The sequence below is a fragment of the Cheilinus undulatus genome, linkage group 9 (genome assembly GCF_018320785.1).
Source record: "Cheilinus undulatus linkage group 9, ASM1832078v1, whole genome shotgun sequence".
Lineage (NCBI taxonomy): Eukaryota > Metazoa > Chordata > Actinopteri > Labriformes > Labridae > Cheilinus > Cheilinus undulatus.
The window spans coordinates 37,985,186-38,012,181 of record NC_054873.1 but is presented as its reverse complement, the minus strand read 5'-3'; the positions used below and the strand labels follow the sequence as shown (position 1 = coordinate 38,012,181).

The following is a 26,996-nucleotide window of genomic DNA, read 5'->3' as shown; positions in this document are numbered from 1 at the left end:
AGGCTTTTAGGGACTTTTTTATTCATTATTTTATACAGAAATTTGGCCCAGTTCTAGTAGAACAGACACAATGCTAAAGCTATATCTGAGGTATTTACAGCAGTGGAGGCACCCATTACCAATGGATTTCAGTGCAACTAAACCCCGCCCGTAGTGCAACTCTGTATGTATGTACGCTAAAGCTATATCTGAAGGATTTACCAAAGTGGAGGCAGCCATTACTGACTGCTTTCAGTACAATTGAACCCTGGCCCTAGCGCAACTCTGTATGTATGGCTCTGAAAGTAGCGTCAGTCAGTCAGTCAGTCAGTCAGACACAGACAGACCCGTGTGTAGGGCTGACCTCAGTGGTCAGCCAAAAACTCAGCTAAGCTACAGCAAAGCTAATTGATTTAAAAAATAGCAATGCTTCCACAAAGCTACTGAAACAACAGTATTTGTCCTGACGCTACTGCCCAACACTGCCCTTAGATTACTGCAGTATAAAGCATGTATGGCCTGCCCTGCCCTTCTCCAATATTAAGGAGCTTGATACATCCAGGACACTAACTTCTCACTCCACAACTGCTCTCAACCAACATCTGAAGGAACAAGGAACCTACCCTGGAAGCAATCACCAATTTAATTTCTTTGTTTAGAGCAGTGGTTCCCAAACTTTATTTCTGGTGACCCACTTTATACAAGGTACAAGCCCTCGTTACCAAACATTGTTTTACGAACATTACTTCTCATTATGTCTTTCTTCTGTGCCGTCCGCAGCTGGTTGGTTGAGCCGATGGCTTGGATAAAATCAATTTCAGACTCAATCTGCATGCTCGACCACTTTGGCCTCCAGTAGCTGTCTGGTCTGCAACAGTGTGTTTCTTTCTTGTTGCCAAGCATCAATAACTGTGACTTTAGCTCTTTGGCCATCCAATGTGTGGTAGAGATTTGCTTTGTGTTTTATCAGGGTTGAGAGAGTGAGTGTTTTAGGGGGGCTGTAATGTGTACTGCAGACATGAATGTCACACTGTAGCTAAGAAATTCTTAAAACTCATTTGGCAACCCCCAAAACTCTCCTGCGACCCAACTGTGGGTCCCGACCCAGACTGTAGGAATAAGTGGTTTACAGCATTGTGCATACAATAGTTCAGTGCCCTTCACTATCTTCAATATAAACATGTCACAGTTTATTCAATGATGTGTATTATGAATTTTTAGTGTGCAGTAGTAATCTTTAAGAGAGACATGTATGATGACATGGATGGTGTTATCAGTGTCCTTAGTGCTTCGTGCCCCAGTTGCCCAAACATGGTCAATGCATTTGATGTTACCTTGAACCAGACAACAAAGTGCCTGTAGTCTGTTGTCTGTCTGTTGTTGGTTGTGTGCTGTGTTAGAGTGTCTGTGAGCTTATGCTATGCTATTTGGATATTTAGAAGTAGATGCTGTTTTAGCTTTCAATAAATGTGTTCACATGTTATCAGTGCCTTTTTAAAAGCATGACTAACTTCAGTTGTGTCTGATTGCCTGCTCTGAGCTGCGGTGTCCTGTTTCCAAGAACAGGATGTACAAACACATGCTCACACTTCTCATTTAATACCTTAAACAACACTTTCCCTTTTTTCTTTTCTTGCCCAATCTCCTTTCATTTTTTCCCTCCCTTTGTCAGTTATGGTTGTGGTGATCATCAGTGCGCTGCATCATTGGTGACGCCACGTGCTCACTGTTTATCATCAGAAAGGGGAGGGAAAAGAGAGCTAGAGAGAGACTGCACCTCTCTCTCTTTTTCCCTCCGCCTAGTGCACCCACAGAAACACACACGCTTACGTACACTTCACCAGTCCTCTGGAGCCTGAGGGACACAAACACAGACACCAAACAACAGCAGAACGAGACTCTAAGGACAGTACAAGCTCTAAACTACTACTACTACAATACATCACACAGGTACAGTAACGCTTTATCAATCGGCAGCATGTTCATTGTTTTCATACAAAAATCTGTTTGATAGTGTGTTAATACCAAATACTCTGTGTAAAGCTGACCGGACATTAAACCGTAACTTTGTCCTTAATCTGCTCAGGAAAGTAAGATTAAAGCTCTCATATGCTGTAACTGTTTTGTGTAAGAGGACAAATGATGGAGGATGCTTAAATGCTAAAATGAGGACAGGATCTGGCACAGTGTGTGTGAATGCGGCTGCTGAGGCTTTGTACTCTAAACTTTTCTCCCCTTGGCAGACACACAACTACATACACCCACACACATGCACAGACCCACCCATACACACAACACACACACATGCACACAACACACCTTTCATTAATAGTGTGTTCATTTTTTGTAAAAAAAAACAAAAAAAAAAAAAACAGGATGGCAGGTTGAATTAAGTGTCCCTGTCAGGAAACAAAGTGCACTGATACAGTAGTTGGCTGACAACAAAAGTATAAAATTGATATGTTTAGATTGAAATTGTGTATTTATCTTGCTGCTACTGTTAGAAGCAGTCTGTTAATAGAGTTAATAGCTGTCCGATTAAAGTGGCATATGACTGGAGAGAGTGGATGTTGAGCTATAGTAGGTGGAAGTCATAAAAATTGATTGAATTTGGTGCAGGCTTGTCTTAGAGGTGTCCTAAATCTCTCTGCATTTGCTGCTGGCAACACCTAAAAGAATGTGGCTGTGCTGCAAATTCAGCCTCAAGTAAAGACCAAAAAAATCCCTTAAATGTGGTGCTCTTCCGTTGCTCTATCTGAAATGGGATTTTTAATTGAAACTGATAATGATAAAGTTCATTAGAATGAGTCTCCATATAACTAGACTGAAACTACAGAACTGCTTTCACTGAAGTATCAGCAGGAAGATTTAAAGTAACAAATTCCTGTTTTAGTGTCCCTCTCAAACTATGTCTACATGTAATGTAATTTTACTGTGGTGCTCTTACATAATTACCAGCCTGAGAACACTGCTGCCCTTATCATTTTCTTGTCAGTGGTATTTTTCTTGTGTTGCTTTAAAAACTTATTTGTCATTTCACCATCATGCTGCTCCTTCAGCACATGAAACAGCCATTGAAGATGAGCCTGTCTTCCCTTTGGGAGTCGATCCGTTTCTCAGCTCAAGGTTTATAAATAGATTTATAAGGAGCAACACACTCCTGCTTTTGTTCCTGCATGTGCTTAATAGAGCCACACAGAAATGATAGCTCACACCTTATCATTCCTCCAGTTAGACTTTGATTAGAGGAGGTATTTTTGGATTGCGTGAGCTAGCAGTTTACCAGAATTTTCTGCTAATGAAACTTTTATTAAAGTCAAATACAATTTAACACAAAATACAATTGCTTTTAGCCAACTAGTCTCAAGTCAAATGCATTAATGCTTTAAACCAACTTCACAATGCAACAGCAAAACACACCACACCAAAACAATGTGAAGTTGGTTTGTAGAGTGTGGCTAACATTAGCAATGCTAGCACTGCAGGCTTTAGATCCTCTTTGCAAGTTTACACCCAGTCAGTAGCGACTGTAAAATAAACTGTATGGCATTGGCAGAGAAGATTTGGCAATTTTTTAATGGATTTGACCAACATACTCAGTTCTGCTGCTCATCCCACAAATGCATGTTCCACTTAAAATGGAAAAAACGGCTTTCCAACGGTATAAAATTTATTGCCAAGAAGTGTTGTTACAACAAAGAAACAATCAACCAAAAACACAAATTTCCTTACTTTTACTTAGGTGTAGTTCTGAACAGTGCTTTCTAAAGCGGCTATCAATTCCATAGCGGTTAACAGTAGTTTACATTGGATCAAACAGCACTGTGGCAACAAGGCAGTTCAGTAAGAATGGCTACAGTAGCTACTAGTGGCAGGTGGTTGCATAATAATTTAGACAACGTGTTTGCCTGTGATTGTGAACATTAAAAAATGTTAATTAGTGGAACTGACTCGTAATTTTGGTGTCAACTACAAAGGGATCTGAATTCAACCATTAAGCCAACTAATCCTGTTTATCCCTACTGTCTGATTTCATCATCAGCTGTCAGAAAACTGAGCGTATGCATGCGGAGTCTTCACAAAATGTAAAAGCTTCAGGAGACACTGCTGCCATACCAGCATGACACTTCAGTCAGACTCTGAATATGCCAGGCAGATGATGAGTGTATTCCTGCTATCAGTGGCACCTTATTCCGATGAGGTCAATCCTGTGTCCACACTGGCCATCTATGGCCATCTATCATCTATGAAATGTACATGCTGCTGATTATAATCACCTTAAGGTGAGCATTGTAGTGTATGAGAGTCAGAACAGGAAGCTGAACATGCTGAGCTTTTTGAGGTTACGGTGAAGGGGCTGACCATGTAGGTAGTGTGTGATAAAAGTAGGAGGGGTCCACATTGTAACCCTAAATGACTCAAGACCACATAAATGACTACAACTTAAATACATGTACTTAAAGACACTTAATTTATCTGGTATACTTAGTTATGAATTATTTTATAAAGTAATTATTTAGATAATCATAGTGTATGTTGCAGACGGATAAAATCAGCAATGTCAGTTTTTTTTCCAACATTGTTCAGCCCTGGAGGTCTGTTTGGTCGCAGTGACCAGTCCTTTGCTTGACGCCTTTTTTCCTGTCAATGTCAACATGAAGCTGAATCTCTAGTGGTTATAGCCAGTACAGAAGTTTTGTGGATTTAATGAACAGGTTTACACCTGGTTTTACAAGCTTGCTTCATGTTTTGAGTTAAGTTTAAGATAGCCAGTAATGGAAGTTATTATTTATATTGTCTCATGCAGACAAAATAAGGTAAGATTATTTGAATAAAAATTATTTTTAAAGACTGATTTAGTGCTTTTTTTGTACATGCTGGATAAGAACAATATGAGAATTTTTCTACCAGGCTTGCTTTTTTTCTTGATTCTTCTTTTTTTTTTTTGTTTTTTAAAACTGGTCTTGCTCCTTGGAATCCTCAAAATCCAACCCACCATCCCTTCACTACCCTGCCTCCCACTGCCATTTCAAAAGCTGAACAATGGAGGTTGGCTCTACAAGTGGGCCACTGGAAGAGCAATGTTGTTACTGATGTGCTTTGCATGCTAATACATTCATCCTCTGCTAGATGTTTCTGCAGGATCTCTCCTCTGATACCTAATGTCTATTTGGAAATGGAACGACATTATTTCTTATGTACACTATAATCTGTTGCTGCTACCCTGCCACTATTTGTGGTTGCTGTTTTTTTTTTTTCTTAAGTAAATTAGTCTGCAAATGCCACTTTTCTTTTTTCTTGTCCTATTACAAGGCATGATAGGAGGATAAGTCAAAATGTGTCTTTTCTGTACATTATTAACCCTCAGATTTCTCTCCCTTGTCTCGAATGGCCATCCACACAAGATCTTATTGATACCTCCTGTCTGCTCTGTATAGCTTTATTGCATGACGTTTCCTCCTACAGTTCTGTGAACCTTTTTACTGCCTTTACACCTGCAATGCACCAACACCAGTACAGTAGATCTTGTCTCTTGTATTTTTATACCACTGCTAGATGGGGCCTGGATTGTTTTGGAACTTCCCTCCCAAGGCTGGCTGCACGGTTCCACAGAGCCTCCTGCAGACCATGTACGTAGGATTGTGAGCCACAGCGTACCATACCGTGCCACACAGGTCTCTTCTTTATCTGGCCTGTGTGGATGTATCTTTGGCATTTCTCTCCATCCGTTCCATTCTGTCAATCAGTCAGTCCAGTGTTTCACACATTCATTCTGCAGCAGCAGGCCAAGGCCAGTAAATCCAATAAATATTCATCATCTAATTATTCAACAAACATGCATGAGACAGCAACAGGACAAGTGGTCCATCTGTCATCTGACAAATCTATTTAGCCTTCATTTTCATATCACAATAGATACAGGGCCTCGATATTGAGGTTTAGATTGGGAATAAAGCCAGACCCTAAAACTGAAAATTACCCTAGCAAATATTTGGCAGCATCCTTTCCAGGAGACTGGTGAGAGTGTTACTTTGGCATGAGTTGATATGCTAATTCTTCAGTGTTCCTCACTCATCGTTGTTCTATATCAGAGCCCAGTGCTGCAAATAATGAGACCATGGAATATATATTTTTAAACTTTTTGAGCTGATTTAATATTTTACCCCTTTTTTTTTTCAACCAGTTGATCACAATCTTGTTAATTTTATTTGTCAGTCATAAAACCTCTTTAAAGTTGAACATAATAAATGCGAGCTGTAAATCACTTATTATTGAAGTATTATTGAGCTTAGAAATGTAGTATTCTGTAAATACATGCACACTAATATCTTACAGCCAACTTACATTAATATTGGCAGTGCCATCCAAGTCTGTGTTCTATCTGAAGTCATTTTGTATTTTGCTTGTCAAGCTTGTCCTCTGAGAGCATGAGATGTATTAGACTTTGGGTAAGCAAAGTGCAGATCCATGGACATCAGTATTAGACATTTAGTTACTCCTCTTGACCTGGCATGAATGGGACTAATATTAAGCCATAGCTATAATCCATAGGTCATAGGTCTGTTACTGTCTTACTTTAGGTATGATATTTAACTCTTTCAAGAAGAATGTGTGATTACCAGTGAAAGACCAGCTCCTCCTTCATGGTTGAAACTAAGTGATGTGGTGTTTATCAGCTACTGCATTCTGCAACCTCACAGCTAAATCCCTCTAAATCTTCAAACAGTACCTTTAATATGACTTCATACTGACAGAAAAGAAACATAACAGCATGCCATCACACACATTTTCCATGATGTGTGTTATCTCTTACCGTTTCCCATCAGAAATGTAAGCTCAGGTATGGGCTGTTCTTTGTGGTATGAGTCAGTCTGAAAGGAACGGCATGTTCCTCACACCTCTGCATGCGTAGTATTGCATTTCTGTGATGAATTTTCCCTGTGTTTGCAACATAGTTTCTCTTTCTCTTTCAAATGAAATAAAATAGTGTATCTGTTGTAATACTGCATTCAGAGTAGGGCTGGGCAATATATTGATTTTTTATATATATATTGATGTGTTTTCAAACATGATGCAGGGTTAGGCAATATTGTGTATATTGGTATACTTAATGATATATTTAAATAAATATATTAATAAATATATATTTAAATAATTGTATACATTTCTTCAGACTTCAGCTGACCATTGAAAAGAAGGCAGATGTCAGGGCTCATACACAATAAGAGTAATGATCAGAGAAAGAACTGCAATGTGAACCACTTGAAATGTCTAGGTTAAATGGCTACCATGAATAAGTAAAATCACATGAACACTCCTTATAAGTCTTGTATTTTAACTTATTTCCATCCTAGGATGCTCTCATAACAAAATAATATATCAACAATCTAAAGTAACCAATAATTACAAGAAAAATGATAATAATCCCATTTGGATGGACCGCTCGGGTGGTCTTAGCTGAGTAGTGTTTGAGTTAAAAAGCTATAATTCAGTCTATAACATCTATTTTATATCCCTCACATATAAACACATTCTTCATATTGAAGATTGTATTTACTAAAGTTTCTTGTCAAAAATTAAATTTTCCCATTTTTATGTGGCATTTGAACATATCATATCATATATATATAATACAGTCCTCTAATTTACTGAGGTTACCTGAACACATCATATTTTCCGTCTTTCGCTCCTAAAGTTTGCTAATTAACTTCAATTCTGACGATTCCACCTCAGATTTCTACACAGGATTAATATTGTTAACAAACAGGACTTGCTCAAAGTTTTGGAGCATTTATCATCATTTATCTGAGCAGCGTCTTTTTTCCTCAAGCCGACAGTTTAAGGTACATTCTTGTTTGATGTGATGCATGACATTTCTAGTTTATGTTCCCCTTGAAAGAACTGATGTATGTTTTTACACCAGTCTTAAATTAAAATGACGTTATGTCGCAGAGCTTGTGAGACTCAATAGCAGTATCGATAAGCTAAAACGTTACTGATTCCGGGTATTCCAAAAACACAGTTTTGATCCCCATCCCTAACATTGACATGACTTAACCCAGTCACTATTTACCTTTACTTTAGCGTACAATGCCGGGTGGTTATCCCACAGGTGCTGAAGTATTGTCTGATTTCATGGCAACTTTTTTGGGGCATGTTTTACATTTAGGCTGGCCGTCTTCCACAATGACACCCTGGTCATTTTTTTGTATCCAAAAAAATCCCACACGGCTGACGTCAACCGTTTATTCGGAGGCAACAGCTCTTCCTCTTCCATGCTGTAGTGTGTTTGGGACTGTGACACGCCTCCGCCTGCAACTGCAGGAAGCAACAGGAGGTGGTGACGTGCGGTTGTTGTGTAACTTTGTTTTTGAGTTGCGCTGTCATACCAATATGGCTCCAGGCATAATCTTTTCTGGAAATTGACGATATTTAGGAAACGTTACGATTAACTAATCGTAAAGTTTAATACCAAAATTAATCGTGGAAATGGGTAATTGTGCTATCCCTAGTCTATATCTCCCGGCCCTACAGTTCAGAGCCAGAGCAGATGTCAGAATGTGTTAGAGTCCAGGAATCATTCCCTAAGGGAATACTACTGCTGGCATATTGGTTATTGAATGCCTGTGCTGGTCTCTCTTGTTGTACTAATAAAAGAGATACTAAAAAGGGGAGCTGCAAACCATGGTCAACAGTAATGAATCTGCAGAAACATGATTTTCATTTTATTTTAGGACAGGTTGCTGGTCATTAGATAATGACCAGCAGAATAATAAAGGCAGAAAAAAAGATGTTGCTGGATTACTAAAATGACAGAAATAGAAACGTGATTTTGATATTGGACATGCATTAATTATTGAGTTATTTGTAGAGAACAAAAATAGAATCCTGCAAGTCAGGATCATTATACATCAAACTAAAAATAATATGTGTGTGTGCTTATCAACTCCTCAGATTCCTTTCAGCTTTTCTTGAGTGTCATGAGGTAACTCTTTTATAGTAACGGCAAGAGATCTAAATCCTTCAACAGTTTCAGGGGTAGAAACCTGCAATGACTGGGAAAGACTACGGTATAAGAACTGATTGTATAAACTTTTAATGAAAAGCAAACGTTAACCACTGATTTGCTGTTTTTTAAATTTCATTTGGACATTTTTGTTTTGACAGATTTCTTCATCCTCTTCAACTCAAAGCTGAAAGCAACTCAGTCAGACAACTCATGTTGTTGTGTTCAAAATGGTCATTGCAGCAGTAAAGTGTATTTTGTATGAAATGTCCAGGCTTCAACCTTGACAGTCCTTGTAGATTTATTTTACATGCAGTAGCCTATTCGAGGATAGATGAGATGGCATCTTTAACCGCCTGTTGGAGCCTGGCGGTAGATGCTGTGGTGGTGATTTAAAAAAAAAACATTATAAAAAATAGTTTATTGATGGCCCTCCAACATTTTTTATATAAAGTTATTGAAGAGGACCGAGGAACTTAGATGGTTAGTTTTAGGGATGCACGATATTGGATTTTTGCCAATATCCAATATGCCTATATTTTAAAACTCATTTTGGCCAATAACGTTATTAAATTACTTTTTTTTTCCACTGTAAAAAACACCAATTCCATTCTGTACCACAATTTTTTTTCTTTAATATTGGCTGTTTATTTTGTTTAGAAACAGACAAAACATTTGATTTTCATCAGAAATGATGGATGCATTTTTTTTTTTTTTTAAATACAGCCATACACTAATGAAAACTTACAGTGATGTCTTTGGGTTACGTGTGCATTACATGCTTGATTGATTCTCCTGATTACTCAGCCAGTTTGCAGGATGCCTGACAAAGTGCTGTAAATAACAACAAAAAGACAGATTCTTAAATGCATAAAATTTAGCTAAAGTTCAGAGCATAAATATGCTTTTAAATGTATGAGACTCAAGATGAACAAAAGAAATAAAAACTTCAACTGAAGTAGGTCTCCTTAGGTCTGGGTAATATATCGTGTATACTTGATGTATCATGGCTTTTGCCACGCACAATGTATAAAATGACTATATCGCGAACATCAGTATAAATTATGTGGAAGTTTTGAGCCATAAGCCTGAATTTCATGCTGGAGTTTTGCTTCTCCCATTGTCCCTGAACACATCTCTCACAGCAGAGAGCTCTCTCTCTCTTGTCCACCCATCCAGAAGACTCTGCACATGCGCGTTTTTGTATCAGTAGCGAGAGAAGCAAGGGAGAGGAAGGTAAACAGAGCAGGGCTGTGAGTTAACAGGGAGTTAGCTGAGTTTTGAGACGAACAACGAGAAACAGCACTGGATCTGCAGCGTTGAGCAGTCATTCAACTTTGAAAAGGAGGAAGGAGAGAAAAGAGAAAAGAGGTCAAACTCACGCGGTATTCGTTAAAATACGCCGCAAGATGACTCCTAGATAACGGCGGCAGTAACACAACATGTGGCTAAAGACATGAGCCCAGTGTTGTTGAAAGCCAGGATTTAAAAATCTCATAAAGACACCTAACCCAGGATACGAGATTTGCCTGGGCACAAACATTTTGCTGAAAACTCCCTGCCTGAGTCGTACATGTCAGAGAGAAGACAGCCCAGCCGCGGACAAATGTGATCCACTTCTCCAAAGCTAAGGAGACTTATCTCAGCCTAACAGTTCAAAGCACCAACAATGAGGAGTTAAAATGTCCCCGCCTTCAGACAAGCTTTTTCCCTCCCATGAACACACAGGACAGTTTCTTGAATAAGGTCTAAAGATGCTCTCATGTTATGAACTTGTCAGAAACTGGTCCAGTGTAACCTGACACGCCAGAGAAAGCTTCAATAGGAAACGTTTGAGGAAAGGCAGAGGCTTTGAAAAATCCTCAGAGCAAGAAAGCAACAAAGCACATGACGTAGCCGCTAGCAAGCTGCGCATGCGCGGCTACTGAGAATAACGCGAAACATGGCGACTATAGACATGTAAGAGCTCAACTTTTGTCGTTTTGTTCTTTGTTCTTCTTTTAATGAAGAAATGTCGTCAAGTTCTGATAAAACTGGCGCTTTAGCAGCATCCACGCTAATCTCTTCCTCCATAACTGCACCAGCTCTTGCTGCTGCTTGTTTACGTCGCGACTCTGCTGCACCTGAAAGCCCCTCGTAGCTGATTGGTCCTGTCACTTTGTAACCGGGCCCAAACGGTTCAGATGGGAGCTTTGCAAGATGGATTCGCCAGTGAAAAACAAGGAAACGGGCGTATCTATCTGCTTTGCAAGGTTAGGTCCAGTGTTGATCAGCACAGATAACCGACTTATATAATCACAGCTGTGAGCCTGAATGGTGGCCTAGACTGCAGGGTGTTGGCCTTCAGCTGCATGCAGGATTGGTGAGTTTTGTGTAGGTTTGCTTCACCCTCAATGAGGAAAATAATCATTTTATAATCAGCAAAAGTAAACATAATGCCGAAAACATTTCAGGACTTTCTATACACTGTAAAATACAGAGTATTTCATGATTTATGTATGTATGATTCATTAATAAAAGACTGAATTAAGTCCTTTCCAAAATAAAACTGCAGAATTTGACTTTATATTAATGTTTTACCCTTTCTGCAAACAATTTTATTAAAAATTGAATAAACAGTCCATTTTTATCACCAAACTAGTGTCATTTGGGGCTGAATTAAACATTATACAGCTGCTGAGAGACCATTTCAAAATATCGCGATACATATCGTGTATCGGGATAAAGCAAAAACATATTGGGATATCAATTTTAGGCCATATCCTAGGTCTAATTGCAATACTGGCACCAACAGTGAGGGCAGTGTGGAGCAATGCAGCTTAAACTTCAGCCACAACAGCAGAACACAATAAAGAATAATATCAAAGTATGGTGGAACTTAACCAAAGTTTCTGATGAAATATTGCTGTATCTTGTATGAGAGTTAAGAAACTACAAACATGTATGACATGTTAGCTCAGAGTAAAACAGAAAAATAAGTCAGCACACCAGAAGCTGCTCTGAAGCTTGTTTAATGAAGATTATCGCCACATATGTGAGACAACAACATCTAGTGAATTTATTTTTTAACATTCACCTCAACATTACAGACGTATGTACAGGTACATCTAAAAAAATTAGAATATCATGAAAAAGTTCAATATTTTTTGTCACTCTTTTCTGAAAGTAAAACCCATATATTATATAGACTGTTACACATAGAGTGAAATATTTCAAGCCTTTATTTCTTGAAATGTTGATGATTATGGCTTACAGATAAGAAAACCCAAAATTCATTGTCTCAAAAAATTAGAATATTACATAAGATCAATTAAAAAAGGATGTTTTAAACAGAAATGTCAGGCTTCTGAAAAGTATGTTCATTTCTATACCTTCAATACTTGGTTGGGCCTCCTTTTGCTTGAATTACTTGCATCAATGTGGCGTGGCATGAAGGCGATCAGCCTGTGGCACTGCTCAGGTGTAATGGAAGCCCAGGTTGCTTTGATAGCGGCCTTCAGGTCATCTACATTGTTCGGTCTGGTGTCTCTCGTGTTCCTCTTGACAATACTCCATAGATTCTCTATGGGGTTCTGGTCAGGCCAGTTTGCTGGCCAATCAAGCACAGTAACACCATGGTCATTGAAGCAACTTTTGGTACCTTTGGCAGTGTGGGCTGGTGCCAAGTCCTGCTGGAAAATGAAATCAGCATCTCCATGGTGCTTGTCAGCAGAAGGAAGCATGAAGTGCTCTAAAATGTCCTGGTAGATGGCTGCGTTGACTGTAGACTTCAGAAGACACAGTGGACCAACACCAGCAGATGCCATGGCAGCCCAAATCATCACTGACTATGGAAACTTCACACTGGACTTCAAGCAAAGTGGATTATTTGCCTCTCCACTCTTCCTCCAGACTCTGGGACCTTGAGTGGAGAGGCACACATATAGGGGCTTCACTTTCAAAAAAGAGTGACAAAAGATATTGAACTTTTTCATGATATTCTAATTTTTTGAGATGTACCTGTAAGTATGAGGGCAGTGATGGCTGAAACGTTTAAAACGCATGCATTTATTTTTGTGCATAGCTTAAAATGAGCATTTAACCTGCTTTGTGCCATGAAGGAAAAAAATCACCCCGTTTAAAACAAAACAAAAAAAGAAAAAAAAAAGAAGAAAAAGAAAAACTGCCTTTTATTTTGTTTTATTTCATAGATGTATCAGTATATTTCATTAAGGTCTATCTGAATCTTTTTCCTGAGGGACGACAGGCCCTTTAATCCCTCATATTTGTTTTGTTCTTACCTTAAGTCCCAGTCAGAAGTAAAATATTGAATGATCTCTACTGTAGACTTGCTCACTCATAAACACTGTGTCTCAGAAGGAATAAACTGTGGTTTGCTCAGGAAACCATTCATCCCATTTGCATGCTCCACTGAGCTTCTGGACATCTGGTTCTCTGTTTGGTTCAGGAAGGATTCTGACTAAAAAGCCATCTCCCCTCAGTGTACTGCTGATAACCACACACTGTCTCTCCGTCTGCCCTGCTGGCAAACACCCTGCAGCCCTGTGGGCCGACCATAGAAACACAAGAACCAAAAACAGAAACACTAGAATGGGTAGGGTTTTTTTTTTTTTTTTTTTTTTGCACTTTTAGGTGTGGCTGCCAACTGTGCCATTCAGCTTGAGCCAAATAAAAATAAGTCAGGATTATTTATAAATGTAGGTGAAAAAGCATAAGAGGTTGTGTTTGGCTGTAGATGGATACCTTTGCTTGTTGGTAGATGTCTCAACTCCTCAGCAGGTCATGAAGAGTGATCAGAGCCTGTTTATAAAAGACACTGATAAAAATATTCAGCCAAATCTACTAAGAAAAATCTAGCCAACTTTTTGAATCTTTTTTTTTTTTTGTTTGTAGATAAGCCAGATCAATCTTTGTAAAAAAAAACTATGTTTAAGTTCAAGAACAAAAAATCAAAGTACATTTTCAAGTAGATTCAACAAGACTAATCTTTGTTTGACTTAATTTTTTTCTTTGAAATATATGTAATTTTAATTATTCTCAGCTTGTAAAAAAAAATTACTCATGCTTTCAATGCAGTCTAACACAATAATGTGAATAGTATGATTCATGATTCCCTCCCACTAGTGGTATTCATCAGAAACACTTGTAAAAATGCTTGCAAAGGAAGCATCTGCATTTGTTTCCACACCTTCTTGATATTCCCTCATCAATGAAATTCACAGAGAATGGTTCAATTTTTGACTACTAATGCAAGCCAGGCAGTCAAACTCATTTTCAGGAAGTACACTTTTCACTCATGGTGCAAAAGTGCTGACCATCAAATCAACAATAATCCATCAGAAAGATGAACAAAGGAATACCAGCAGTGATTTTTGTATGACAGTCAACATCTAAACTCACCGGATCACATTTAAACGTACCTAAACACATAGAAACACTCGGCCCCAGGGCATCATGAGAAAATTCTGCCTACATAACCTGATATTTGAATCTCACCAATCTGATCTATCAACCCTGCAATGTCTTCAGTTAGCACTTCATCTATTCCTGATTGTTAGAAAAGCCATTTATCACTAATTTGAAATACCCACGATGCATCACATCATCATGGATGATGTAGTTTTTTGTAGTTTTGAAACACAGAATGAAACTTAGTAAAGGTAACAAAGTCAGGCTTAGTTATGTGGATAAACTTTGGAAGATCGGCTTACATCAGTGAAATTATTCTTGTTTAGGAAAAAATTCACAGTGTCTTTTATTTTTAATAGAAACTGACAACAAAATTAGATTTACTTATGTCAAGTGAAAAACTTGGATTTTTATTGTCGATATCGAAGATTAAATTAAGTTAAATTTACTTTTGCCCAGATTCATTTTTCTCAGTGCAGGCTCATTAGTCAGAGGTAGATGTGACCTTTTTAACATGAACTTTTAAATGAAGTGGAACGTGGCAGAGCTATGAGTCAATGAAAGCCATGAATCATGGAGAAACACTGACAGAAGGTACTCAGTTTCTCTGCAACATTAAAGGACACTCTATTTAAATGAATGAATAAGTAAATAAACAGCTAAATGAATAAACAAATGAATAAATAAACAAACCTGTGTTTGAATACGTTGTTATTATAGAAACATTGGCATTGTTTCCATTAGCCTCTGGAAACTGGCTGCATTGATTTACTCCCATTCTATCACATGATCATTAGTGACATCTAATGCAGATGTTGACTATCAGCTTTTAGGTTATGCGGTTTTGGTCAGAGTTCTGTGAGGCATCGCCTATAGAGTAAACAGACATTGTATTGGTATCAGTTTTACTTTGATTAAAAAGCTATTGATACAAATACAATTCAGTATTACTTATACTTGTCAAAATACATAACAAGATGAGGGTATATAGATGAGGATACCGCCTGTATCTGTGTATCTGTTCCAAATCCTAAAATAATAGCAACATAAGTTTAAGATTGCAAAATTAATTATAATACTACAGACCTTCAAACTGGTAGGTTTTCTTAAGCACAAGTAATCTTATAATTTGTATGGTTAAATGTGATTAATGTCCTTTTTTGAAATCCTAAAATTTTTCATTTACAATTGCTCTGATTTCATTTTGGAATTGTGTGCTTTCATAAACTAGGGGTTTTTGATTTCTTGTTTGGATATAGGGTTGTTCCAACCTTGCAAAGCAGATGGCTACGCCTGTTTCCGTGTTTCTCATCGGCAAATCCATCTTGCAAAGCTCCTGTCTGAACTATTTGGGCCCGCTAAGAAGGTGACAGGACCAATCAGCGATGAGGGGCAGTACTTTTGGGCGTGGCAGAGTTGTGACATAAGCAAGCAGCAAGAGGCCGGTGCAATTAAGGCGGAAGACATTAGCGTGTATGCTGCTAAACTGCCATTTTTATCAGAACTTGACGACATTTCTTTATTAAAAGAAGAACAAAGAACAGCAGTGAGTTGTTTTCTTTTCAAAAACGGCAAAAGTCGTGTACTGACATGTCTACAGTCGCCATGTTTCGCGTTATGCAGCTCTGGAGTTTACTCCTCTGGTAGGGGCGCAGCTCGCTGGCGGCTTGGTCACATGTTTAGTTGCTCTGATTGGCCCGTAGAGATGTGACAGACAGAACGTTCATTCAATCACCCTCCAAGTTTTTTTTTCAAAGCCTCTGCCCTTTCCCAAATGCTGTGTATGAGTGGTTTTCCAGATGGATGTGTGAAGTAAATCCATCCGGTGTGCCAGGTTAGAGTTGTTCCGATTCCGATACCAGTATTGGAAATAGGTATTGGCAGGTATTGGTATCGGCGAGTACACAAGTTTATGCACCGATCCAATACTGTTTAGCCATGCTAAATGTTAGCGCTATATACAGGAAATCAATTCTTCTTCGCTGCCGGAAAGCACTACATGCACGGGCTACTGTTTTTAGAGCAGCGAGGAAGAACCAAAGGACCCACTGCAGCAGCCAAGAATGGGGGCTGCGTGACAGTTTTTGTCTGGATATGAGTGTAAAAATGCCTTCCAGACTGCCACTGTCATACACGACAAGAAGTGACAAAGTTTATCAAAAGTTAAATACCTTTTGAACAATTAATCGTTGCCTCGTACTGTTTTTTTTTTTTCTTATTTTTATTTTTATTTTTTTTGACTGCAGGGAGATGCTGCAATGGCTTAAGTGTGCTGAAAAAGGACAATAAAATGTGATTAATTACATTTTGTTAAATATCACTTTTTGTGGACCTTAATCAGTTGCAATCAACGTATAAACTTTGACAGGCATAACTATAATGATAATTTATAAAATAGTATTTGTATTTATTTAGGACCTCAAAGTGCTTTGATATACAAGTAAAAACATGCATGAGTACAAAGCATAAAAGCATGAGGTAAAGGATCCAAAGATGAAATACAGAAAATGAAAAACAAGTAATCATGGGAGACTGAAACAGGAAAAAGAAAATAAAAACATATGAAAGCTGTAAAAAAAAAGAATAATACAGTGAAATGAAGCCATGCCAAATAAGAGCAAATAACAAAGCCATAGAACTAGTTCAAGGAATTAAAAAGGGCAAATAAAAGGGAAATAAAAGAATAATAAAAGGTAATTGACACAGGAAATAAAAATTGAATGCATCAAGAGCTACCTAGAAGTACGAACATTAAATTGATTTAAAGATGTTTTTTGAATAAAACAGTACAAAAAAAAATAAATAAATAAAAAAAGTGAAAACGGCCGTAAGGAAAGAAGAAAAAATCTCAGTTATAAACTAATGATGTGAATCTATCATCATCTCAAAATTCAATTTAATTGCGATTCTGGGGGGCACAATTCAATTCAGATTTGATTTTTGATTCAAACTGATTCCTGATTCACAACACATTCCTTATTTTCTTGATAAAGGGGTGATTATTTCAGCATCTGCTAGTAATTATTCAAATGCGTTAAAGATAACACATTTCGTTTAACCGATTTGTAGTGTTTTTATCAGCTGATTACAATAAAACACTGAGAGGAAAGTCTTGAACAAAGTTAACATTAATATGTGTTTAAACTGCAATATGAATTGATATGAATACAATATACGGGCATAAGCAAAAATGTTTGTTTCATGAACTTGTCAAAGAAACAAAATCTTAGCCTTCATTGTGGACAGTGTCGGCAGAGAGGTGTGATGGTTTGACCGTGTTAACCTGTGACTTTTCAGGCTGAATAACTCACGGCTCCATAGACAGTATAAGCAGTATCTCAGTGTGTCAGAGATGGCAATATAAACAATACTGACGCTAAGAGCTACCGCTGCTTACGAGCCACACATCTCCTGCTGCATCTGCATCTCTGGAGACAGTGCTCAGAGGAAAATACCAGCAGCAGGTTTGCTGTTCCCAGTCTGTCTGTTTTTCAAAATGAACTTAGCATCCAATAAAGTATGATTAAAAATACAATTTGTTAGAAATTTTGAATTTGTCAAAATTGTGAAATGATTTTTTTTTTTTCCAACGCCTTGAATAACAAGTATATAAAAGTGGGTATAAGAAGTAACTTGAAAGAAGTGATTCAGCACACTTTTTTTATCAGGTTGGTCATTCCAGGGTTTAAGTCTCCTTTAGCTTTAAAGCCTGCACTTTGGAACAATCAGGAAGACCCTACCTGAATATCTGAGGCTGCAGGCTAACTCAGACAGTGGGGATAGTTCACATACAGGATGTAGCTTGGAGCCGGACCAGTCTTTGCTTTGGAAGTAAATTCAGTAAAAGGATGGTTTTTAATGATAGAAAACTTGAGCATTTATATTTATGAGGTCTGATTGAAAAATAATGTTGAATCCCTCTTGATTGGCCCACCAGCTTTCGCTGACTTGCGAAAGGAACTCAAATGAGCCATTTCAGTAAATTTTTGCAGGAGCTTTGATTATGGGCTTTGAATTGTGCCAAATATTACAACTCCACAGAGTAATACTACAAGTTTGCTGTTACTGTGTTAGGATTTTACATAATATAGGCTACAACAGCTGTGTAGACAACTGATGTCAGCTTTTTTTTATTTCTATACAGGGTTATGTAGGTTTTTATCATTAATATTCATCATGTTTTCTTTTCAAGCTTTCTCCCGGCCTAAAAAAACAGCTCAGCAAAGTTCCAGCTGTGATCCCCATCTGAGGCATGTGTGCACGGCACAGTGATGATAAAAGCATCATGATTTCCTGATGTGGAAAAAGGTGAAAATAGCAAACCAAGTACTACTGGCCTCTTGTTCTAATCCCACCAAAGTGGAATTAATAAGGAAAGTAAATACTGAATATGCAAAGTCAGACATGAGTGGGCCTCACTTTAATCACTGTTCTCACCTCAGGCTGTCTCAGCTCCTCTTCCAACCAACACTCCTGGGAACATATTTGAGGATACACATCAGAGGGATTCAGATGAGAAGTGAAAATGATTCTTGGCATGCATGTTGCGTAGTCACTGCAAGCATTTATAAGAATTTATTTGCTGAACTCAAACTTCCCTTCACTTACTAAGTCATTCCAGTTAAAAGATTGTACTCTGTCAGACTGATAAAACAACCAAAATCAACATCTCATTATTTTACCATTCAAATATCATCCAAAAGTAACCGTGGACAGTAAGGATGTGAATATCTCATCACCAAACAGTTTGAGCTGAACTGGATTCTAGGGGGTCATGATTGGATTCAAAAACATTTTCAGTTCAAAAGGATTTCTGATTTATAATACATTCTCTATTTGCATAAACACTGCTCATATCAGGATCTACTCCAGTCTACAGTGCACTTCATTATTTGGCAGTGTTAGATTAATATTTTAACAAGGGCTGTCAAAATTGATGCGTTAATGCGGATTAATCCATTATCATGATTAATCTGATTAAAGATTTTAACGCAATTAACCCATCTACAGCGCAGAATGACTCAAAATCCCTGAAATGTCTCTGCCAACGCATTTCAGTCAGTTTGTCCAAGTAGGGTTACCGTCGAGCATGCCGCCGTGCATGCGCAAATGGGCCGTTGATCCAGTAGTGATCAACCAACTTAATATGGAAGACGCTAAACAGCACATTGGCCCACTAGATGGGAAATTTCAGTGAAAAGAAAAAAAAAAAAGTATTATGCACATTCTGCAGGAAGGAGTTTTCTTTTCACCGAAGCACTTCCATCTTAAAATACTACATTAACGCCAAGCATACATTTGTCAGAGATTGAGTCTGTTTGTTTATGCAAAATAAAATGATATTTAATCATTAATAATCAAAATTAATCCAAAGAAACCCTGTGATGAATCTGATTTAAATTTTTGATTGCTTGACAGCACTAATTTTAACATTAAAGAACAATAATGTGCTCAATATACAGCTTATGGATTTGCAGTTTTTTATCAGCTGATTGCAATAATGTATAATTGCTAAGATGTTCAAGTGATTGGAATTTTTAATTACTATTCATCTCAGAATTTCTCATCTTTTTTTTTTTTTTTTTTTTTTTTTTTACAAATTTTGTAATTCCACTGTTGGCATTTAAAACAGATTTTCATTAAATTTCATGGATACAAACCTGCTTTTATTTTGAAAGAATTAAGGAACTTCAGGTAGATAGAAGACATGATGTGGACTTGCTTAACCATGGAAAAATGAACTTGTTATGGATTGAATATTACATCTAGGAACAGTAAGAGGTAAATGTTAGAAAACACAAGGTGCCAATTACTTTTGATTAATCCACTGAGCTGTCTGAGGTTTTTTTAATTAAAATGAGACATTAAGGCTGCAGTGGTGGACTTACCTTACACCACTGTAACTGCAGGGAGACGATGTAGTAGCTTAACTGAAGTGTACTGAAAAGCATGCTGTTGATTGCAGTAAAAATCAAACCTATGGGCCTCAATTAATTGTGATTAATGCATTAATGCTAAAAGAACTTATAGATATGAAGACATAACCCTAAAAAATAACATGTTTTGATACTTCTCTAGCTAACAATGTTTTATAAGTAACTTGACTTCATGACACCATAGAAGAGCAGGCATTTTACATACAAATTGTTTGTAATAATTTACAACATTAACTATTAACAGGATCATTTGTTCCAACCGTCGCTGTGTCATTTATGAGCATATATCAGGCAGTGTCTTTTCTCTCTCTCCTGTAACAAACACTAACGCTGACATGAACATTTTAATCTGATGATTAATGGGTAATATTATACCCTGTTTTTACTGACCAGTGAGTTAAACAGGTCACGGGAGTTGGGGATCTGACGGACAGAGCAGAGACACTCAGCAGTGCCACTACATTCGCCTACAAAAACCCTGCATCTTCGTATTCAGTTTAAGATCTGTTGCTTCCAGGTTATTTTCAGCCTAATCGCTGTGAAATAATCAGAAAAGAACATGTTCTGCGTCACTTTGTGTGCCTGTCTGCCTGTATTGCCCAGCATTGCTCCTCTCTCTCTACTACTGCGTCTGTCAGTCAGCCGCACGCACCGCTGTTTCATTCTCGCATGTGACCAACAGATGAACAGGAATCTTGCAAACCGACCAACCATCCAACTGGTTGGATGAAAGTTGTCAGCCCTTCATTTCAGGTCAAAGTTATCCAGGTCCATTAATAAGGGTTTAAAGCTTTCTCCTATTGAATTTTAGGCAGCGTTAATTATTCTTTTAAGCTGAAAATGACAAAAGCCTCTAAACACTTCTAATCAGCTTCCCTCCTGAACAGTAGAAAGCCTCAGCAGAAAGCCAGACCCTTGAGGGGACATGCCCTCTCACATCACAATTCCACTGCCACCGCTGAGAGCTGAGGCAGAAATAGACCTTTGACTGAAAGCACTGTCTAGGGTGTGAGGACAGGACAAGGCCACCAGAAAACCACTGTGACCTTTGAATTGTCTACCTGGATAAACTTGTTTAATTTAAAGAGAAAAAAAAAAACCCAGCAATCCAGCCTTCATGACAACATTTTGCTGTCTTCATTTTGCTAACTTATTAGCTACCATATGAAACATTTTCAAGAGATTCAAAGCTTTTTACTAAGATGCTGACAAGAAAGCTTTTATGCCAGAAGAAAAATTTCTTCCCAAGATTTTAGTCTGGAGCTGATAGCTGATTTTTAATATTTAATCCTCCTCTCTGACATTGATATCTCTGCACTGTGGAGCTTTTTAGCCCCGGAAGACTTCTCTAAACATTCATCAGCCATGAATTATTAAAAATGTAATCTAAAAGGTGGAGATGATTTGGTTACTATGATTTAGAGACACTTGTAAGCACTTCTGTTTTCCCTGAAGGTGCTTGAAGACATGCATGTCAGCAGGTGCACCAGTTTATTGTGCCCGTGTGCACACAGAGAATCATTTGCAGTAATGGTGGAGAGATGATGTGAAGTAGTGAATGTGGGACATGTCACTCAAGATTTAAATCTCTGGTCTGATTGACAGGAGCAAGTTCCTCCAGGCTGTAAGGCATGAAAACATTCACTTAGTTCAATAACACCAACAACTGAAACAGGAAGTCAACAGGAAGGCTGTAAGACGACAAATAAAAGAAGACATTTTCTACCCTACTGTTATTTTGATTATGTTAATACAGATAAGTAAATCTCAAAGCCAACTTTTAAAATTTTGTCAACATTACTCTGTTGTGTATGAATCATTGAAAGCGAAATGGAGCTCCAATTTAATGCATTTGGAAGTAAATACACATGCAGATTAAACAATAATGAGGAAATGTTCTGTGCTTTGCTTAACCACTCAAGCCCTAAGCTTTTTCTTTAGACTTTTTGTCTTGCTAGGACTTATTGTGTTAAAAAGCTTGTAAGACATCAACCCTGCGGTGCAAAGTCAAGCTCTAAACATCATTTTTTCAATACAACCTGAAAAATAGTTTTTAAAACCAGAGTTTTATGTGTGACACAAAGTAAACAATAAAGACTTTGTTTGCACTTAACTTGTTCTCCCATCTCTTGGGGACGTATAAAGACCGGCTCAGATCACACGACTGTTTGGGTTGTTCACGTCTGCACGTATCAGACTATGCTACTAAAATCTTGACCTGTCTTGGCCAACAGCCTGACCACAATGTACTCATTCTCTGGAGGGATAGCGAATGCTCTCCTGTTGGTAGGTGTCAGGATTTACAAAGCTGACGTCTGGCCAGTGTGTCAAACTAGTAGAAAACTACCAGAAAACTTCTGACATGCTAGTCTTGTAAAGCCATGGTCACGGGGTGTCTTAGATGCAGGATGGTGTTTAGCATTAGGGGTGAGGGAAAAAATTGATACATCATAGTATCACAATAACTTCTTTGGCGTTGTCTCGTATCGTATCGTATCTTCCTCCAAGTATTGATTTTTTTCAAATTAATTGCTAGTATAAACTAAAATCTATGATACTGGAAAAATAGCATCAGTTATTTTTCTGTCCACTTGATGATGCTGTGGCACCTTTTATCCAGTGAGGTCTGCAGAGGAGACGGTCATACAGCAGGAGAAAGTTAGTACAACCAATATGGCAGCACCAAGGAAAGGAAATCAGGTATGCAAGCAGGGCATGAACAGCATGGGCATGACACATGAGGTTTGCAAGGAGTGCTGCATGAAAATAAAATACTGTGGTAATGCGATAAAAATGAAGGCAAGGCTAATGCTAAATCAGTTAAACTGTTGAAAAAAATAGTATAAATATCAATATATATGGATATGTATATACATATTGTGATATATGGTATCGCAGTACTCTGTGTACTGCAAAATATTTAAAATTGCAATAATATTTGCGCGAGAGTAGTCAAGGGGTCAAGGCGCGCACCATGTGCGCGGCTGGCCTGGGTTCAAGTCCGACCTGTGGCACCATTTCCCGCATGTCTCTTCCCGCTCTCTTCCCTGTTTCCGAGTCTATCCACTGTCCTCCTCTATCTAATAAAGGCAAGAAAAGGCCCAAAAATAAATCTTTAAAAAAATAATAATAATAATAATATGGAACCATGGCATAAGTATTGTGATAATATCGTATCATACTACTAGTGATTCCCACCCCAAGTCAGCATTAGTAGCTAAGGCAACAAATGATCAAAAATTGATTAAAAATAGACAAAATTTTGTTGAGTGTCAGATGAATTTATGTGGATTTAATCTTCAAAGTCCCTAAAAGTCACCAAATTCCAGCCTTGGTAGAAAGCTTCTATAAGGCGTTTGAAGGCATGGAAAATGTCACTGGAATGACACGACAGCTAACTTCAAGAGGAAAAAAGGAAGAGGCTATGACTTATGGTTCAATTGTTATTGAACTTTAAAAAACTTTTGTCTCTGCTAACATTGGGCTAAGAATGGTAAATGATTCAACAAGATTAGCTTACATGCCAGTCTCAGAATCCAGCAGCAGTCATCATCTGTCATGGTCTAACAGACATTGTCTGCCTCAAAGAACAGACATGATTTTCTCTGTTATATCAGCATTACCCCAGCAGTTCAACCACGCAAAGTGAATAGATTGGCCAGATTCCATGTCCATCTTGCTAAGCTCCAACCTGGATTTATTTTGTGTCGCTTGAGGAGAACGAATCAATAGCTCCAGGTGTGGTTGGTTGTACTGCAAGTTGGGAAACAATGGCGTCCAGTAAAGTGATTCCTCAGGATATAGCTATAGAAAAGCGTCCATTTTTGTCAGAACTGAACCCAGTGTCTTTATTAAAAGAAGAGAAAAGAATTTCACTGAAAGCTTTTCTTGGCAGAAAAGATGTTTTTGCTCTTCTTCCAACCAGCTTCAGCTTGAGTTTGTTTCACAATCAGCTCCACTAAAAATCAGCAACAATGGCGACTGTTTCAAGTTCGCTCTGGAGGTCCACATGCCTAATACGTCATATGCTTTGTTGCTTTGATTGGCCTTTGATGAATGAGACAGACCATTTCACTAAGATTTTTTCTCCAAGATTTTTCCCAAAGATTCTGCCCTTGTCAAACACAGACTGTGGGTTGTCCTCAGATTGATATGAGAGATGACTCATGCAGTGGATACCAGCAGTTAGAGTTAAACCACTTTGATTTCCTCATAGTTAAGGGGAATAAAGTTTGCTAAAACAATATCATGACGCGTATTGGTAAAGTAGTCAGGTGTGTCGGCAAACAAGTTTTCTAAATATTGTTTTTGAATGGAGGTCCGTTAGATCACTTTTGGTGCATTTCTGGTAGTTAGGAAATCTTAGTGCTGGTTTGCCTTTGGCACCTAAAGTAGATTTGTGGCTAAAGTTTGAATGTTTCAATGCGTAATGGCTTGTAAGGTACACTTTAAGGAATGTTTTTTTTTTCTTTTTTTCTTTTTTTTACAGAGACATAATTCAGTGCACACACTTCCATACTAAGAGGGTACTTGTGCCAAAAATAATTCCGATTTATAAAACTGCTCTCACACATCTTCCTGAAACACTGTCTTTATGAATCCTGATCCACCTGGAAATGTGTTCACACAGATCAGCCCCCTTTACACATGACACACCCACAAGTATAAACTGTCAATGCAAAAGCTCCTTAGGAATGAAAATGCATTAAATGAGCCAGCAGATCAAAAGCTTCCAGAAGTGAGTCAAGATAACAACTGAAAGGAAGCTGAAAAAAAAGAAAAAAACGTTGTGACACTGAGACTGAGGTGAATTAATGGGCAGTTGGACAACAGTTATAATTTGTTTGCTAATGCAGGAAGGCTCATAGTCAAGTCAGAGAAAAAAAAAGAGGCACCATGCCTTTTCTGTTTTCATGCATTCTTGTGCAGTGCCAAAATATCCCCCATTTATCATTATGTGTGAATTTTGCTGCAGTTTTTATTTTTTTTTCTGACTCACACATCAGTGATCTCTCTCCTCATGTGGGGTACTATGACAAAGGAATCCAATCATTGATCAAAAGCTTTGATTTATTTAATTACTTTGGCTCAGATGATGAGAATATGTTGTTAACATGTGAGAGCTGACCAGGCTTAATTTACACACCTTTCTCAATTATTCTACAAATCTGTGCAGGTGATGAAGATGTGCTGAGTGGTGAGAAGTGCGCGAGTTTTGTTCATGGGAATTCTAGCTCATTTAAGTGGGATCCATTTTCTCAATTAAGCAAGAGAATCTTTATTTTTGGGTTCTTGAATGGCTCTTCATTGGGTAGTATTTTGACTTCACTAGATCAGCCAAATATAGAAATGTTTGACGTATGATTGGTATTATTCACCACTACTGTCTCTCTATTTCCTCTGTGCATCTTGCAGCACAGTAATATTTATTCAAAGTAAAATCACATCCTGTGACAAAGTTAATCATTTTTATAAGTTTGTGGCTCTGTTGGTTGCACTTGCTTCATGGTGTTTAAATTTCATCAAGTAGTGGTACGGCCTTCTGTGCTACAGGTGAAAAAAGGTGTGACTTAGAAAATTGAAAAGGTAGGATAAAGCTCTGGGAGCTAAAGGCATCAGTATACAACTGGACCTCAAAGTCACCACCTCACCGTGTATGTCACCAATATTTGTGCTACACACCGGCTCCCTTAGGTAGCTCTTCTCCTATGCTGAGAAAAGACAAAACAGAAATAAAAAAGAAATAAGGAAATAAAGGTAGATTCAAGGGTTATCAATACTTTTAATGCTATTCAGTATTTTACATCACTGATTGAAATGTTTCTATAATTTTTATTTTCTCATGATTTTAATCAAAACAACTTTCACTATTTAAATCAACAATCTAAAACCTGAAACCTAAAGAAAACAACAACTTCTACCTAAGGCATGCGCTTAAGAAAGAAATTTTGGTCTAATGCATTGTCGTGTATTTATGCAAGGTAGACTGTGAGATCCAAAGCTTGGCCCAAACAGAGTAAACTGACTTCACTGGCTTGAGATGTTTTGTTTTTCATCTTCTGTAAAAGGCTTGGAGGAGAGGCCAAACATCTTCAAGAATCTACACTAACCCACTGTGTAGGAGTTTGCTTACAGTTTTTGATGATTCAAAAAGGTAAAGTTCCCAATATTAAGTGCTCAGACTTCTGTTTTTGTAGTTGTTGTATCAAAACAGACCAGCATTCTTTTTATATCACTTTGGATCATTGTCCATTGACTTAATTTTTAAATCAATGCTTCACCATGAGTTTTTGACTGAAGTTGTGCTGCTATTTTTACAGTAAAGAGGTGGCTCAGAAACTGTATTCCCCAACCATCCTGTTATTTGGCTTCTCTTCTGACTTATTCTCCCCACACCGTCCCATTGTCTCTGCTCTCGCTGTGTGGGACTCTTTGTGCTGGCCTAGTTTCCAGGTATCGATTCAGTGATTGGACATTAGACCAGAGGCTTCCTCTCGACATGGCTGTGACATTGATTTCCTGTCTGACAGGAGGACTCTCTGTGAGCCTCCTCACTCTGTCTGTTTTCCCTTTAAGTGCTCCCTGTCATTGGACTACTGGGGCCAAAAGTTTGGCAGTGACCCTCCATGAACTACTTATGACAAAAAGAGTTTTCTTTGGTTTTT

General features: G+C 38.0%; 1 protein-coding gene across 4 annotated transcripts in view; it reads left to right on the top strand.

The window, feature by feature from the left end:
* Positions 1-1,794: 1,794 nt before the first annotated feature.
* The window catches only part of ndrg4 (NDRG family member 4), an 81,974-nt gene continuing 56,772 nt past the window's right edge, over positions 1,795-26,996 (top strand). For 3 of the 4 annotated variants that reach the window (XM_041795265.1, XM_041795262.1, XM_041795261.1), the window contains exons 1-2: positions 1,795-1,929; positions 5,536-5,609. In XM_041795265.1, coding sequence (XP_041651199.1) covers positions 5,536-5,609 — 74 coding nt within the window. In that variant the 5' untranslated portion in view covers positions 1,795-1,929. The remainder of the gene's footprint in view (positions 1,930-5,535; positions 5,610-26,996) is intronic. The other variant, XM_041795264.1, reaches the window with a different exon arrangement.